The sequence below is a fragment of the Cherax quadricarinatus genome, chromosome 90, assembly GCF_038502225.1.
Source record: "Cherax quadricarinatus isolate ZL_2023a chromosome 90, ASM3850222v1, whole genome shotgun sequence".
Lineage (NCBI taxonomy): Eukaryota > Metazoa > Arthropoda > Malacostraca > Decapoda > Parastacidae > Cherax > Cherax quadricarinatus.
In genome coordinates, this window is record NC_091381.1 from 972125 (window position 1) to 991463 (window position 19339).

Consider the following 19339-nt stretch of genomic DNA (forward strand, 5'->3'; position numbering starts at 1 on the left):
CACACACAAGCAGGCTCTCTCCTAGAATGTTCAAGATTCCATTGTATCTTATCGGGTGTGTGGAGAAACTCGAGAGAACGTCAAATATCTCTCCGTTGCCAGCATCTCGACTCTGGTTTAATTTCTCCCCGGCTGCGACGCGTCGAAACACAAGACTTTGTCGACGTCTGGACCAATATAAGCGTCACGGGGACCGCCGCCTTGACAGCCACAGGCACCACCAGTCACACACACCAGAAAAAACGTACATACTTTTCAAAACTTTTTTTCCTGGTTCTGGTAAGCTATTGCACTTCTGATTTACCAATATAAATAGTTGTTGGGAAAGATCATTGCATAGTTGGGAAATTTACAATAGGGATTGGAGGAAGAATCCAGGATGCGGATTTGGAGGTTACTTCCTCCAGCATTTTTCAGCTGTAAATTATGTTTCCTTTTTTTCTGTGTTTGAAGGCTAACACGTAAAGAACTATGTGTGTACAGTTGCTGTAGGCAAGAATGCTGATGTCTCACGCTTACCGCAAGGAAGATGAGCCGCACTACTCCTTGCGCTATATGGCCCGCATGGGTTTAACGTGTCACATAGAAAAAAATAATCCAGGAGTAAGATAGAAACCTTGTTTACTTTCAGTATGAAAGGCGGTGCTATGGTTAGCTAGTCACATTTCTCAATCTCATTATTTGTATACGTTACCTACCAGCGCCATCTGTGGGTCTGATCTAGGCGCGTTCAGTTTGATTCCTGAGTGTCAGCATTTCACTTCTCTCTACGCACATTCCTAACTTTAATAGCTAGAAGAGAGTTGTTCATAACAAGAATAGGAGATATCAACTGATTAGGAGATGCAGCAGTTGTAGACACTGTCACAAGTGTGCGAGAAGTGGAGGTAGATAATGCCCAAGACTTGGGCCAGAAATTAGCAATAGCGTTGTAGATATTCTTTGTACCGTGAATACATGGTGTTGCTGTGTCAGAAAAGTATCATTACATTAACAGTGTATAATATCAACATGCTGTAGACAAACACGAGTACAATTTGACATTATTTTTAAACGAATCTTCCTGCCACGAGTGGCTTCTTTAAGGTTAAGTTAATGAACACCTGTCAAGGCTGAGGGATTGATTACCTCATCTTCCATTGTCTCTAATCATAATCTCTGTAACAAATCGAAAAGCCAGTGGTTAAACATCTTCATAATAAAAAATCACAGGTATTACACAGATGTCTTATTCATTATAGCTAACTTATGTTTCCACATTGTTACTCTCGTATCAATTCAGACAGAAGTGCACTGCGAGAACGTCAATTTTAAAATGAAAAACTCACCCCTTACGTCTTACCTCCTTCCCTTTCCCCTCTCAGAGTCTCATCCTATTCCTTCTTACTCTATAACATTCCTACACCTTTTACCCTTCGAGATGCCCATATTTTCTCCGGTTCTCACAACCTACACATCACCCATCCAAGTTTCCCTCCCCAGAGCCCCAAATATTATGGAGCATTTCCCGTGCCCCAACACACACCAGTGTTCACCATGTTCATTATACCATGGAGTTAAAATAGGTACTTGTTTGGTAGTTGGTTATTTTGGGTCGCATCCAAGGAAAAATTGCCATCCGAATGTCTTTGAAACTCCATTCCTTCTGGAAGTGATACCTTTGGCAAAACGCCAATATGTATAAAATCTCCAGACCTTTAGAAGTATTTAAGTGTTGGGTGAAAGTATTTGTACAATGTGAAACATCTAATTATGTTAAAGTATAAATAGATAACAAAACACTCACATCGACGGTGATCCCCGAGACATTGAAGGTCATCTTGGGGTCCTTGTTCTTAGGGATGTACTGATAAAACTGGTCGTTGTCTCTCCACCACTTGATGGAATAGAGGAAGCTGGGATCTGTCCAGGGAAAGGTGCACTCCAGCTGCACGTCGTCTCCCAGGAAAGCCATCCTGGGAACCTTCACTCGAAGGCTCTTCACGTCCACTGTAAGAGACAACAATACCTGCGTGTTACTCCGGAAGAAGGGTTTGTATATAATTTATATAGAGCAATATTATTTTTTTTCTGCGTGAATGAAAGACATAACAGGAAGTGAGTGATGGAATGGTGGCGGCAGTGCTTTGTTTACCAGAATTCTGAAGTGTCTCCTGTAGCAAGGTCTCAATGTCCGGTCACTAATTAAGCAGTTACTGGCTTATTGATATTGGGTATTAAGTAGTTAGATAATCGCTGGCTTGCCGGTGCTGCGAATCACCACCCCTCAGGGAAGGTTCCTTGATGTTGGTGAGGGGCTCTTGATCTAGGGAATTGGATCTGTGTTCCAGTTCCCCGAATTAAGCCTGAATGCCTTCCACATCCCCCCCCCAGGCGCTGTATAATCCTCCGGGTTTAGCGCTTCCCCCTTGATTATAATAATAATAATGCGAATCACCAGTTAAAATTCTACTGGCGTAATGAAGCTAGGTTATCCAGCACCCTTTAAAGTTTAAAGGGTGGCGAAAGCACTCTTAATCAGCGGAGTTATACCCCCTGTCTCCTTCCTCTGTTCGAATTTGAATACCTCCCACCCATCCCCTCTCTCCACTCCGAACTTGGAGGTATTTCCCCAGTGTGAATTTCAGCTTATAGATAGCGGAAAAAGGGATAGTTATCTGCCCCATTCCTTCATTTGACTCGGTGGTAGTGTGCCTGCTGTTTGAAATTAATTATCTGCGAACATGCTGAGCCACCCTCCAGGGCCCCAGTGGGTGGTATTGCGTGGCCCTGGATGACTAAAGTATTCCTGGAGGCTGCCTCTTGGTTCGAGGAGATGACAGCCAATAGGGTACGACTCTGGCCGTTTCCGGTCGCTCACATCTCTTCTTGGTCTAGCCTGGCTCGCTTAATTTTGGAGGCGCCATCCTGGTGTACTGGGGTTCCTGGTATACCAGGGAGGGTAAAAGGTGGCTTCCATGCAGTATCAGCACTAGTGGCAGCACTGAAGATGTTCATAGACCAGGAGGGAGGTATGTGGTTTCTTTTTGTTTCTCCATGGAACTGTCTCTCTCTTCCTCTCCCCTTTCTGTCATTTTTATATAAAATTAAGCACTTTATCAATCAAGAATAACCACATTCATGCTTTGCCTCTCCAGGGCCCCGGACCCCTGGCTCCAGCACAACCACGAACCTTCCTTCAAACCTAGTATCACTTTTGGGCAGCAATTCGTTGCCTGGCTCAAGTTCTGGCGTTCTGATACCTCTGTCCTTCCAGCTGAAAGTTTAAATGCCTTCCGTTTCCCTAGGTGTTGTGTGATCCCCTTTGGGCTTAGCACTCCCTATGATTGTAATAAGAATCTGACCTTCGCTCTACTCTGACCTTACTCACGGCTCATCCCACTACTGGCGTCGATTTTCGGATCTTTTGAACGTTAAACGACCAACAGACTGGCTTGTAGCCGCTGTCTAAACGACCTCGACCCTTCTTGACCATTTTAACGCTCATACTGATACTCCTTCTCAGTCTTATCCTAAGAAATACGCACAGACAATATCAAACGAAATTTGTCTTCCCTTCTACCTAACAACATCTCATTACCATACTGACAGTTATATTAGCAAAGCGCTCATGATGCATGCTGCTCTAAGCATTTCCTTACATGATTTCAAGAGTGAGATGTGGTTTTTGTCACTTTTAACGATGCTAAGCATTCTGATAATCATTCCAGTCACAGTCATCTCTCACAGTACACAAGATATTCCTTGGACAGTTCTAGCTACAGTAATATTCTCATCCCGCAAACTTTTGTCCCTCCTGCCCGAGACTGGAGACGTATTACCAAAGGAACCTTAGACTGCTGGAAGCTTTCGGTCTGTGTATATAGCAGGATAGCACTTACAGTGCAGGAATTGCTGCCCACACCTCAAGAATGGAAATATTGCTGGTCCTTTGACCACCCGGCCAAAGATTATAGAACACTAGCAAGATGCCCGTTCTGTAATGCAGATAATCATAAGAATCTGTTCTGCAGTCAACCTTGTATTTACCGTAACTGTGGAGAAGTTCATCCCGCATTTTCCCATCATTAACTGGTTTTCTTATGAGAGAGCGAAATCTGTTGTCTCATAAAAAGGAGGGCCTTTAATAAGCTGTCAGAGACTTGACTCCGACTTCAAGGAAGACTTCTACGGCTCTTCTACTCCAGAGCTGCAATCCTCACCTCTGACGTACCAAGCTCTTCGCTATCTCTTCTTAATAATTCGTCCTTTTTCATTTTCCATGTTTCTCCTCCAACACAACTTTATCGGCTGAGCCCCCCAACTCTTTCTCTAAAACCTCAAAAACTACGATTTCTCCCATTCACCAAAGCCCCCTACCAATCTATCGTTCCTTTATGCTTTATTTTTTCCCCTCTGTGTCTTGCACCTTGCCTGCTCCAGCCTCTGTGATACTTGTAGTAATCCATCCACCCCTACACTTTGCCACTACCCTCTTTCCTTCCTGTGCCCTCTCAAATTCCTTTATTCAAGAACACCAATACTCCCTCTCTACCTCTTCCAATTTTAGTGGTCGCTTGTGTCTCTCCACACTCTCCTCCATCTACCTTTTCCGCCACTTGCGTCATCCTCCCTGTTGCTTCTTTGACTTAGAAGCTATTATTGAAAAGACAAAACTTGTGATGGGAGTCGACCCCGCCCCCTAACATTCCCGTTCCCACCCTCAGAACCCCATATACCTGCTTCTGCTCTCCACCATCCTTCTGTGGCTCCCTACAAACCTTTTATTTTTAATTAAGAGCCACCACATCTACTTTAATAGTCACCCTAGCCCATAGCCACTGCCTGCTTTCAAACGTTGCTATCTTACTGTTCACTAATTATGGCATTATTACGGAGGAATATCAGAGGATAAAGGGGTAATTGTTGGTGGTATCTCTAAACGTCACTCGCCAAGATTTCGCCTGTATATATCTACTAATAGCATCCGAAATTACGTCCCACTGTTAGAATTCTCTGGCTGTGTTTTATTGTAATTAATCATTACAATCATCGATTCTTTTCCTGACGAGACATAGAGCGAAAGTATACTTTTTGCTCGCGATGATGTACCTTTTCTCGACTTTCGCTTTGTACTCCGCTTCATTATATTAAAACCCGAGTTTGTTTGAGCAGGTGATTCACGACCTGTCGATTGTATGTCTTTTTTCTTCTTGCCATTTTCTATTCCTGTGGTACAGTTTCTGATTTCTTAGTTTCCTTCGTCACTCCTTTCACTGGGTTATTTGCAACTGGGATAGTCTTACTGTGACTCTCGTGGGAACTAATAAGAGAAATGTGCAGGAGTACCGGTGTCTTAAACACCGGTACTCCTGCACATTTCGATCCTTGCACTCTGTATATCTCTCTTTAAATGCTCTTCTATAGCAATGGACTTCGAGTGGAGTTTTCTACCTGATCTTTATGACAGCCATTATTTCCACCTTCTCATTACTTTTTATTCTTACACCTGACCATCTAGTTACTTCCTCCAGCAGACTGGGCTCTTTATACTCACCATAAATCTTTTCCGAATGTTCCTTCTGTTTCATCCTCTTCAGACGAGTTGTTGCAACTCTTTTAATTCTTCTACTCTTGATACAATATTAATTGCAATCCCTCAAATCTTGGGTAAACGTTACTGAAAATGTGTTCACCGGTGGTCCCCCGACTACGCTTGTGGTATGGATTTCGAATGTTTTGATTCGGGTTACTACGCTTACAACGAACCAGAGCTTGTCCGTTATGTTACTCAGGTAGGAAAACATACCTGTTGGCGAGTTTGTGCGTCTACTGTCACTACCATTACTATGTGAGCAGTCTGGGAAAAAGTAGAGAAGTTACATAGCAAGTGTTCTCCAGACCTTTCTTACATTCTTACGTTGCGAATTCTGTTGAGATTGCCACAGAACTTGGGGATCTACTTGTTTGTGTATCCTACGGGCTATATCTCTCCCCCTGTCCCTCATTTCACTCCTCCAAACCTGAGAGGGAATCAACTTCTCTAGATTTAATATCTTACACTGAAGAACCTTATTCTATGTCCTTCATCTGCCCTGAGGGATACACATAGAGAGACAGACATTGACGCTCAAAACATCAGTAAATAACCAAACATGGTAACTGACGTTTCCACATTAAATTATTATTAAAGGGCCACGAAGCATGATTTTAATGGATTTTATTTCTGTTAAAAATTGTATTTGAAAACCAGAATTTGCTAATTTCATAAAATAATTAACGCTAAATATAATTAAATGTCATCTCCGACTGCAGCTAGGGTAAAAATATATATATGTTAATTTATATAATAATTATGTTGGATCATGATCCCAATTATATATTTGGTGAATATTGTGGAACTGAATTGAGATTATTATTATTATTATTATTATTATTATTATTATTATTATTATTATTATTATTATTATTATTATTATTATTATTATTATTATTTTGATTATTATTATTATTATTATTATTATTATTATTATTATTATTATTATTATTATTATTATTATTATTATTATTATTATTATTATTATTATTATTATTATTATTAATTTTAAATTCAGCTTTTACTAATCATTTAACAAGCTGTAGTCTTATATTCGTATGAGAAGTCAACAATACCTAAACAAATTTACATATAAAAAGGCGTAAATAGCACTAATTTGTAGCTAACTGAGACAACTGTCAAGAAGTATCAGTAAAGAATATGATATATATGATAAATACGGGTGACAGATATCATGAACTGGTACAATATAAAATTACCAACATTTAGACGCGACATAAGTGCAATAAGTAATTTCGTTAAAGCGCTTGAGTAGGCGAAATGTTGTCGATAGCGAAGGTATCCGTTATATTTACTTCACTCTAGCAAGATAGTCTTTAATCATCCAGGAGTTCAATAACACTGCTGCCGCCAGTCTTGTTATACCCTTCCTGGGCATGTGGATGGGTTCACCCAATTTGACGAAAAGTAAATAGATGAGTCAAGATCTGTCTTTATTGTAGAGGAGTGTATGGTTACAGAAATGTGGATGGGGGGCTCGAACCTTGGTTATGATATTAATAGGTCCAACATTTGACTGCTGAGCTACCGGGCTTATAACAGGAATGTGTCATAGAAGGCACTGCTGTGTCCTCTCTGCATCAGTGGCTGCTGTCTGTAACCCTACTGGCTTTTCTCTCAGCCTCAATAGTTTTCATGGTAAATCTATCCTCATCTCCCTCAAAGCCACAGTCTATAAACTAAATTTAAGTCATAATGAACGACTGACGATTAATATACAGAAAGGAGGACTGAGATCATAGACTGTGGCTCTGAGGGAGATGAGGATTTGCCGTGAAAATTACTGAGCTGTGGGAAAGAACAGCTGGGTTACAGAAAGTAGCCACTGATGCAAGCAGGATACAGCAGTGCCTTATGTGGAACTTTTCTCAGCAGTAAAGTACTGGGCCTTTTAATGTCAGGATCATGGTTCGAGCCCCCCGTCCACTTTTCTGTATCCATATACTCCTCTACAATAAAGGCAGACTTTGATTCATCTATTCACTTTTTGTCAAATTGGGTGAACCCATCTACATGTCCAGGAAGGGTATGACAAGACTGGTGGCAGCAGTGTTATTGAACTCTTGGATGATCTAAGGTCATCTTGCCAAACCTCCAGTTGGTTGTTTATTCTGCAACACAGAGATTACTGGTGCACGATATATCAAGACATGGACTAGATAGTGGTTAATATTGTTTGCAAAATGTTTAAGAGTCCATGCAATGGCTAATGCTTCTTGTTCAGTAACTGTATGATTAAATTCAGCCTTAGTAATACTCAACTGGCAAATGCAACGAGATTGTACTTGCCATCAGACTTTTGTGCTTGGATGGCACCTTTGCCAATAGTTCAAGTGTTCGTTGCAAAGTAAAAAGGTTCCTCAAAGTTAGTGAACATAAAAAAAGAAGTTGAAGCGAACTTTGTTGTAAGAGTTTGAAATTATCATTCTTGACTGAATGTCCAACTGAATGGAGCATCTTTCTTGAGCAAGTCTGTCAGGGGTGCTGCAACAGATGAAAAATTTTCTTAAGCCAACAAGGGATCTTACAACTTCAGTAGTCTGTGGCTTGGGAAACTTACAGTCATCAGTCAGTTGTAACACCTGTAGGAGTCACTATGTGACCAAGAAATTTAATCTCTGACTTCAGAAATTGACACTAGAGAATGATGGAGCTTTAGTACAGCATCAGCTAGTTTTTCCAGATCCATGCCCAATCTCTCGAGTTGTATCTTCATGTCGTGAGACATAATACTCATGTCATCTAAGTACCCCATGAACGACTTACCAGTTAGACTCCTAAAGATGTTTTCGGTGAATCTCGAAAATATGATGGGGGAACTGTGGAGGATGACAGCCATTTTAAGGAAGTGGTAATGACTATTAGGGGGTGGAAAAAAGCTATTTACTTCTGGATGTAGTCATAAAAAGGGACTTACTACAACCCATGTAACCAGCTGAGTGACAAGAAAATTTTGTTGTCATCAGTGTTCAGTAACAAGTCACTAAGATAAGGCAGTGGAAAATTATGTGGGACCATCTACACATGTGACAACTTAAATCAGTGACGTGGCACCATGATGTTCCATATTTCTTGGGTAGAAGGATCATTGGCACATTCCGTGGGGAATTGCTTGGAGTGACAACCTTGTGTGTCAAGTTTTTCACTGACAACCAGATGTATATGGTCCGGTATCCGACTCTAGTGGGACACAATGTAATATTAGATTTGTAAGACCCATCTTTTCACCAAACAATGCTTATTCCAGACTTTCAGTAGTCCAAGAACTGCATTTGGAAAATTTGCAGTTGCCAACAGTGTATCTCATGCAGCTAATCTCTTTGTTAATGATGTACCATCTGGGCCATTCTTCCTAGGCTAGTGCTACAAGAACACGCTCCAGAACTATATACAAATACTACATATATATGTTATGTACATTGACACTTAAATCAGTTATTAAACATATTGAACACTGGGACTCAGAGATGCTACATGTAATTCTGTGGTAGCAGACGTAACATTCTTTGTTCTCTGGCGTATCACTCATCTAGACATATCTTCTGTAATAACCATTGATATGTCCTTGCTCTTGCAAATTTACCTTTTTTTTTACGGGTTGTACATGAATGGTATACAATACCGACAAGATGAAAATTTTCAGACACTGCAGCATCATGGAATCTTGGTTCAGAGGACATCTAAACAACCTTCTTCACATCACATGGGTATAACTTACTTCCAATGGGGGATCCCGCCTATCAGTGACAATGCCTTCGTCTGTTACCTGTTTCCTTTTCACCTGACGCCAGTATGTAAGCTACAACCTTCTTGCCTGTGCTCCAGATTCTTCACGACCACGGTGCTCTTCACGCCAACTCCAAGGCTGAGGGACTGATTACCTCATCTTTTGTGCATAGTTCTACTGTCTCCGAATTATGTCCTTGAATTTGTATTGATAAAGCCACATTAAAAATACCCAGATGTTGCAAATGTATCTAATTTTCATCTTATATTTTTTTAATCGTGTGTAATAACCAGCTTTCATGTAGTGTTCTGCTGTGTTCAATGTACTCAAGTATTATGGTAATGTAATAAAGCTGACTTAGAGTCTCTCCTGAGTACATACTCATGAAGTTCTTATATGATTTACTCATAATTTTTTAGGGCCCATCTTCAATCCTTTTATGAACTCTGGATTCTAACAGATCGTAGCCTGAGTTCTCAACAAGATATCTTCTGTTAGCTTTACTTGTGTACGTATTACATTCTTTTATCCAGAATTCGTGGATCGACCCACCATTGTCAATAACATTTATGTATTTATGACTGATATCCTGTTGTCTTGGTTTGAATACTTCAGGATTTTTTTAACTTGCATTGTTCTAAATTTATGAGCGGTCTACGGACCTTGTGTATAGACGCATAGCATTGTTACTGCTGTACGAGGTTGCACAGTCTCAGTCTAGCAGAGCAGTCTGGAGAATATGAGTCATGTTGCGTATCAGTAGAGTATGAGTGATGTTGTGTATCAGTAGAGTATGTATCAGTATAGTATGAGTTATGTGCAACCCCCAGAGTATATTCAACATTCGCCTTATAGACAGATTGCTAGCGTGAGTCACTGGCCTTGGACATCAGTGCCTAAGGGCACAACTCAGCTCTTGTCAGCTCAGATGTTGGAGCCATGCCTGGGTATGAATGAGTGAAGGATCACTCCAAGTATGACTCAATTACACAGCAGACCAAGGGAGTGAAGAATCACTCTCGGTGTGATTCCCTCATACAGCAGACCGGGCGAGTGAAACATCACTTTCAGTGTCATTCTGTTACAGCAGCCTTACGAGAGTGAAGAATCACTTTCAGTTTAACTGTCACCCAACGGATCAGTCATGGTTCACTCTCAGTGTGACACCGTCCAGTATCCATCTCAATTTTTTTGGTTTTCTAGATCGCTCATGCTTTCTCTCTCTCTCTATTTTCTCTCTCTCTCTCTCTCTCTCTCTCTCTCTCTCTCTCTCTCTCTCTCTCTCTCTCTCTCTCTCTCTCTATTTCTCTCTCTCTCTCTCTCTCTCTCTCTCTCTCTTTCTCTCTCTCTCTCTCTCTCTCTCTCTCTCTCTCTCTCTCTCTCTCTCTCTCTCTCTCTCTCTCTCTCTCTCTCTCTCTCTCTCTCTCTCTCTCTCTCTCTCTCTCTCTCTCTCTCTCTCTCTCTCTCTCTCTCTCTCTCTCTCTCTCTCTCTCTCTCTTTTACACAGGGTTTGACAAGGTTAGGTTAAGGAACCCTAGCTTTATTGGCAAGCTATTTACAAGTTAAGGATTCCTAACTTTATTGACAAGCTAAGAGCTGTTACCTACATATGTTCATTTGAAAACATTTTTATTGGTATGAGACATGCAAGTAGAGAACAGGATGAAGTTGGAGCTATCTGTGGGCCAGCATTTTCATTTGATCAACTGACTTTATCTCGTTGACATCATAATGCTATACGAATGTGTTCCAGACTCGAGTCATCCTGGGGATAAATGATCTCAGATGAAGTGATGTTCTGGAGAAGGGTACAGCCAGAGTGAAGTTGCTGCTTCCTGCCCGTCTTGTAGTATAGAAGCTTGCTTCTCTCTGTCCTCGAAGTGGAGCCAGCTCTGGTACTTTAACAATATTGGTCTTGTACATAACAGTAAGGCCATCCATATCCCTCCTGTGTTGAAGGCTCTGCTGAAATGACAGATCTATCCAGGATGGGTCCAGGCGTGAGATGAGGACCACCAGGTTTTGGCGCCCACTCTACCTAAGGCCAGCTTGTTTTAGTGTTAGCCTCCCATTTCTTCCATTGGCCAACAGGCTTGCCTGTGCAGGTTCCTGTTATAGATAGTGGGATGCCTCTTGTACAATCTTCAAGCCTTGGTCTTAGTAATAGCAGCCTCTCGACAACGAAAACGCACGAAGACTGATCTGTAGGCTTCGTCACATACTGCCGGTGAGGGACGCGTTCTTGCTGGATATTAAGTATGTGTTCAGTGAAGGCATTCACTTGGTTGTCAACATCACTTTGGAGAAGAGCATTCCAATCGGAGGTGGCGAGCTCAGAGCAAAGGGCTGGCCAGTTTCTTCTTCCCCACAGCCAGGTTGTGCAGCAGATTCATCTCGTTCTGTTGGAATCTTCAATGTCGTCAAGACAACCTTGTGGTCGGATGATTAAACATAAGCGAATCAAGAGCCAGAGATGTGAGTAGGAAAATCAATAAAGTTACTTACGTCAAACACTGCAAGACGGTCATCATAAACCCTCTATATAAGATGCTGAAAGAGGTCACCAAAAATTATATGTTGACATTTATGTTGAATCAGAAGTCCTCATTTTCCATCAGGAAACTGATGGGGTCGGCTTGTTACAACTGAAGTCCGTACGTTGCACATGCTAGTACAGAGGTACAAGTGTTTATGTATAGCTGATAGAAAATAATTTTCAGGTTATTAGAGATGGTAACATCTCTCTCTCTCACTCTCTCTCTCTCTCTTCCTTCTCCTCCTCCTCTTCCTCCTCCTCTTCCTCCTTCTCCTCCTCCTCCTTCTCCTCGTCCTCCTTCTCCTCCTAGCCTCTCCCTGGCGTTTTGATGTCCACTACATCAAGGCTGGAGACAGTTCTCCAAACAATATCAAACATGAAGAGGAGTCGCGTCTGGGGGTAATATTAGTCGTGTGGGCGGAGTCTGTAGCGTCGGCCACTTGAGTGAGTGTGAGCCGGGTCCTCGCCTCACTGTTATGAGGCCTCCAAGCCTTTGATCTGGCTGCACCAAGTCGATTCTCGTCTTGGGGAAAGTGTTGGGGTAGACTGTTTTGTTTTGTCCTTCTTCCTTCTATGTCTAACCTTCTTTCTTGCTTTCGGATAGTACATTTTCCTCTTCGTCTAATACCTCATTCTGTAATCTCTTTTTTTTCCTCTTCTTTTTATTCTCTTCTTTATTTTCATCATTGTTTACTGGTTCCTCCTACTCTTTAATATTTTCATTGTATCCATACACGAATATATCATTACAGATGACTAAATCTATCATTACAGAGTAATGATAGATTAAGATCCGTACAGTAGAGGAGCATCAGGACAAGTTCTTCATACGAGGTACATAGTATATTCACACATCAGAAGTGACAATTCTAGCTGATCGTGTACTTTCATTTCTTTTCAGAACAAGATTAAACAAACACTTATACGAAAGGTTCACCAAATTCTAGTAAATTCTGAATCAAGTTATAATTCTAAACTGCTTTTCGTCAAAATTTGTAATATAAATTACAGCAGAACGGTCTGTTTATGGATGACAGAGTATGACTGTTGAATGCAACTTTTGCTAATGAATTTGCTAAGAGTATTACCTGGACTTTACCTGGAGAGGATTTCGGGAGTCAACGACCCCGCGGCTCGATCTGAGACCAGGCCTCGTGATGGATCAGAGTCTGATCAACCAGGCTGCTACTGCTGGCTGCACGCAACCTTACGTACGAACCACAGCCCGGCTGGTCAGATACTGACTTTAGGTGCCTGTCCAGTGCCTTCTTGAAGACAGCCAGGGGTCTATTGGTAATCCCCCTTATGCTGGGAGGTTTCTATTAAAGCGATAACAAGTGCACTTAGTAAAGAGTAATATCTCGGACGTTGTGAGTTGGAAGGAAAGTGTAACAGAAAGTAAGATAATATTGTAGAGGACCCAATAAATAATGTGAAAAGGATAGAAAAGGATAGAAAAGGATAGAAAATTAGCAAATGCAAAGAGAGTTTCAATTTATATTATCTCATGTTAACCTTCCAACAGGGACTTTCAGAGATCAACAGAGGCCCATTCCATTGCTTGAGGGGCCCAGGTACATTAAACGGAAGAAATGCCAGCGAAAGGTTACAAAATAAATATTGATATTTATCAAATTAATACTCGGTTTATCAAGTATTATTCTGTTAGGTAAGACACATATGCAACAGTTAGGTATCTTTATTTCGAAACGTTTCGCCTACACAGTAGGCTTCTTCAGTCGAGTACAGAAAAGTTGATAGAAGCAAAGATACCTAACTGTTGCATATGTGTCTTACCTAACAATCTGTCGGTATTTTATACCATTTTAAAGTATTATTCTACCATTTTTTGAGCAAATGCATCAATTATTCTGCAAGGTCACATTTTAAGTTCAGCAAGGATATTCAATCTCGTCCCATAGTTAAACGATGAAAATTCTTCACCTGCTTCAGTGCATTAAAAATCTCAAGGCATTTATGAAGACAGACTGAGAAATATACTCAGTACAACACTCAATGTAAGAAAATAAAACACCAAGTCCATATTACAGTATTTCTTGAAGTAATTCCTTTGAATTGGAATCTACGGGCTTTCTGGACTCTCCAGAAGAACAAATATCTGTTGAACTTCACCGAAACTGTTATTGTATTAATATTGGTAGAATTGCCGACAATATGTTAAGTAAAAGGCAATAAATGAAGCTAATGAGCGAAACGTTGCTACAGTAAAATGTCACATTAGTTGCACTTGTGTCTTTTTAGGAAACTGTTATTGTTTATTCACCTCAATCGAACATTTCGAAATATCTTCTAAGTAATGAAGAATGATTCAGCACATAATGAAACACCATTAGTTGCCTGAATAATGTGATGAATGGTTTTGAAAACCGACAAGTTGAAGAATTGAGACACTTATGCAACACATGGGAATCTTTATTGAAGAAACGTTTCGCCACACAGTGGCTTCATCAGTCCAATACGAAGTAGAAATGGGTAAGGAGAGTAGAAGTATGAGGTAATCAGTCCCTCAACCTGGATTCGATGTGTTCAGTCCATCACTCTTGGACTGAACACATCGAATCCAGGTTGAGGGACTGATTACCTCATACTTCTACTCTCCTTACCCATTTCTACTTCGTATTGGACTGATGAAGCCACTGTGTGGCGAAACGTTTCTTCAATAAAGATTCCCATGTGTTGCATAAGTGTCTCAATGCCTGAATAATGTTTGATTAAAAAAATGATTTTGTTAAACATCCTAATACGTGGGAGAGTGTAATATAATGTGAAAGTGTGTCTCAGGTAATCCACCTTTTGAGAATGCTATATTAGATTACTTGGATGACCGTAATGTAGGTAGGAAAGTTGCTATGTGTTTTAATGGTATACATAATTTAACTAATGATAAGGGACAGTATCATCTTCGTTGTTATGATGAGATTAGGACAATCACTATGCTTGCTGAACAAACCTGACGAAGAAGCTGTGAAACTGCTTGTTAATGTTGTATGGTACTCAGACATTCATTATTTTTTATTAAATGTGAGTTATGGTGGCCAGTTGTCAAGTAGGCAGCTGTTTACCAGGCTGATTACCCATTTGCGTGATAGTGTTGTCGTTGCTTCAAATGGTTGGTTCCAGGGAGCTTCTTGGTTCGATCTTGAAAGTTGTCAAAGTGGATACTGTTGCTGAGGACACAGTAGAGCGTTGGTGAGAAAGATATAACCGTGCCATGTGGTATTTCATTCGTCAATAAAAACTATGATGCTGGTCATTTTATCCATGCCAAAACAAAGGATCAAACTAATACTACACGGTTTAGGTATGCCTCAAAGCTCATATCTAATGGTGAAGCAACAAAAGTATGAAGGGCAACAAGTTTGTCATCGACCTTGAGGCCATTTTTCTAAGACTCTTGGTGACTGGTCAATGCCGGCAGATAAAGCCTAGGCCTTTGTTTACCTATGAACTATGGACAATGCATCTACCGCTCATTAACATAGCTGTCTCTCTAAAGGCAACAAGTCATCATTGAGGATACTCTTTGATGTGCTCGAGATATCACTAACAGCTACTCATATTGACATCGTGATCGGATCTGAGGGACTACACCGTGGTAGTCCCTCTGATCCAGTCATGTTTGTTAATGGTCGTCTGAGTCACTATCCAGATCGGATTCAGAAAATCATTGTCTATGAGAAGTACCAAAATGTATATTTAGGATCACGATGGAATGCGGCGGTATGAAGTTCAAATCAAGAGATAAATGAAGAAGATCAGGAACAACAAGAGGAGCCTGGCAAATATATTGTCTCCCTACAGTCCAAGAGATAATGTCACAAAGGAAACTCAAGATAATAGTACCTTAAGTGCTATTGATGAGAGGGTCATCACTATTATCCGTGTCCTTGAGGCTACCAATGGAGTGATAAGTGTACTTCGCAATGACTGGTCTCTTGTGTATAAAGAGAGGCGCCGGAATGCGAAGTGTAGATAGAGTGGTGAGACAGGTCAGTGCTGGATATGATTCCCACCTGCACTGTCCTAGGGCCAAAGTGCTTGCAGTTGCTTGGCATGGATGCCGTCAGTACGTGTAACACCTCATATTCATATTCCAATACTCGAAAGGCAAGATCAGAGCACTAAATACAATACACTGCTCGCTTGGGACTTTCCAATTTTGCCTGACGTGCCACCGAGGTGGGCGTCAAACAAGTAGATCTCATGAACCTGGCAAAAACCCTTTTCATCCAAGAGCCTATTCTTGCACATGTTACGGGCCCATCCGTAGGTCGTGCTGTGGAAAGAAACAGACCAACAAGCCCTTTCCGCTGAGTGTACTGATATCACTCACTTCGGATGGAAAATCCGAGATGCTGAATTATCCGAGATAGTGTCCAGGCTGTTATCATTGCTAAGAGTGACCCAGTTCTACCAGAGCTCTCTGATGTAATTTATTATCAGTGTAAGGCGCAAAACAAGAAGTGCAACACTGTGGCCTGTGGCTGTCACAAAGAACCTCTTTCATGCACGTCATCTTACAGCTGCTCTGGTGATAACAGCTGCTACAATCGTTACATAAAAAAGAGAACAGGGTCGGTTAGGAGATGAGAGCGACTAGACACGAGATGCGGTGGTGGAAGGTTAAACTATATGGTTATTGCGGATGGTCTCGCTGGTCCTGGTTATCTAGATGATAATTGAGTTTATGTAAAAGGGCAACATTAATTAACATTCACAAAAGCTTCCTCTAACAGCACAGCATTGTGTAATATGTAATTATGTGTTGCAGATATCACTAATTACTATTTCTCACAAACAAATGCGTAAAATATTTTATGTGCATCGCCTTCTGTACACGAATAAAATAAATTATTACGATGTAGAATTTTACAATCATTTTCACCTTGAATTAAAAATCTAAAAATCTGTTGCCTCGACTCTCCGCAAAAGCCAACGAAGATTTACCAGTCCTTACTACATGACTCTCAAATACATAACCAAAAGCCATAAATTCAGAATTATTTGCACAGCGGGAGCAAAATGCACACCGGGTGGTGGTCTTAATACATTCTGTCGGGGAGACCAGCAGAAACCTTCAGATACGCCTTCAGGAGCATAAAAATATGCCTGCAAGAGAGATAAGTCAACAACGATTACGTAGCCCATTGTAACCTTCATTCTTACATCATGAATTGGTCAAGAGCACAACTCTTGCACCACGTGAACGACAGGGCAACGAGAAACAGTGATCCACCTCTCGAAAAAAATTGAGTAAAACATTGGAATGTACATGCTGGCTGGCCCTGCTACCATTAATACGTAACCTCACTATCTCGTAGTGTCTGACGTCACGTGTGACCTGCTCTCTCAATGACCCGATGTGTGACTTGTCTTCAATAAGAATATAAGAAGCTTCTTATGTATGTATAATACATAAGCATGTATAATACATAAGAAGCTCTACAGGAGCTTTGTCAAGCTCCTGGACAGCGAAATAAGGTCTTCTCAAATCAAACCCGCCAAAGAAATATTTGCCCAACCCATTTTCAATGCTACCCAAGCAACAAGCTTTGATAACCCTTTTAACTCATCTGCAAATCCCGTTTAAATTTAACCCTTCTCAATCATGTATTTATCCAACCTAATTTTTAAGTTACCCAATAACCCTATATCCCTCTCCCTCGCCCAACCTTGGGCGAAACGTTCTATTGAAAGGATCGTCTGCTACCAGTGTGTTTACCATACACAAGTATGAAAAATTTGAAGGCGATTGGATAAAGCGTTCTCGAGTTTGGAGTGATATAAAATAAAAATAACGATGAAGGAAGAGAAAGAAAAAAATCAGGTAACCTATTAAAGGTATCTCTTCGGGGATCAATAATAATAATAACCTAATAATAATAATAATAATAATAATAATAATAACAATAATAATAATAATAATAATAATAATAATAATAATAATAATAATAATAATAATAATAATAATAATAATAATAATAATAATAATAACAATAATAATAATAACAATAATAAAACTAAAAGGAAAAATAGAAAGGCACAATACCGTGGTTGGAAGAATTCACTAAAAGGTCGCACTTAGGAGTGGATCCATATGACGTCGTCAAGGATGCTCGGAAACCGAGCCATGTGGATCCACTCCTAAGTGATGTTTTTTCGTGAAAAAACAAGAACATAGATTATGACAGAAACGAATAATATATAAATATATATATATATATATATATATATATATATATATATATATATATATATATATATGTGTGTGTGTGTGTGTGTGTGTGTGTGTGTGTGTGTGTGTGTGTGTGTGTGTGTGTGTGTGTACTCACCTAGTTGTACTCACCTAGTTGAGGTTGCGGGGGTCGAGTCCGAGCTCCTGGCCCCGCCTCTTCACTGATCGCTACTAGGTCACTCTCCCCGAGCCGTGAGCTTTATCATACCTCTGCTTAAAGCTATGTATGGATCCTGCCTCCACTACATCGCTTCCCAAACTATTCCACTTACTGACTACTCTGTGGCTGAAGAAATACTTCCTAACATCCCTGTGATTCATCTGTGTCTTTAGCTTCCGTGTCCCCTTGTTACTGTGTGTGTGTGTGTGTGTGTGTGTGTGTGTGTGTGATGCAGGGCATAATGACAGTAGTTTGTTGGACTACGTATTGGTAAAAGACTGTTGGGTATACTTCAAGAAGAATGAAGAATTTTTGCGAGGATAGTGAGGCTAAGGTTAGAGTATGTAGGAGAGAGAGAGATTATTTCCCAGTAAAAGTAGGCCTTAGACAAGGATGTGTGATGTCACCGTGGTTGTTCAATATATTTATAGATGGGGTTGTAAGAGAAGTGAATGCTAGGTTGTAGGAAAGGGGTTTGGGGCTAAAAGATAAAGAATTTAATACAAAATGGGAATTGTCACAGTTGCTCTTTGCTGATGACACTGTTCTCTTGGGAGATTCTGAAGAGAAGTTGCAGAGGTTGGTGAATGAGTTTGGTATGGTATGTATAAGAAGAAAATTAAAAGTGAATATAGGAAAGAGTAAGGTGATGAAGATAACAAAAAAATTAGGTTACGAAGGATTGGATGACAGAGTGGAGGGAGATAGTATAGAGGAGATGAATGTATTCAGATATTTAGGAGTGGACATGTCAGCACATGGGTCTATGAAACATGAGGTGAATCATAAAAGTGACCAGGAGAAAAAGGTGAGGAAGCTGTGGGGACAAAGAGCTTTGTCCTTGGAAGCAAAGAGGGGAATGTATAAGAGTATAGTTATGAGCGCAAAGCATGGGTGGTGAATATAGCAACAAGGAGAAGGCTGGAGGCATTGGAGACGTGTCTGAGGAATTGATAACCTCGAACTTACTTCTTCTGGAGGCTGATGGACTGATGACCTCATGTATATTTCTCCGTGAACTCTTGTGTCTCCTTTGTATTTCGACTGAAGAAATCTATTATTGT

At 40.6% G+C, this 19339-nt stretch overlaps 1 protein-coding gene across 1 annotated transcript in view; it reads right to left on the reverse strand.

The window, feature by feature from the left end:
* The window catches only part of LOC128693425 (uncharacterized), a 1035404-nt gene that overhangs the window by 94179 nt on the left and 921886 nt on the right, over positions 1 to 19339 (reverse strand). Inside the window, exon 3 of the mRNA XM_070104271.1 lies at positions 1787 to 1989. Within this exon, the coding sequence (XP_069960372.1) occupies positions 1787 to 1989 (203 nt within the window). The remainder of the gene's footprint in view (positions 1 to 1786; positions 1990 to 19339) is intronic.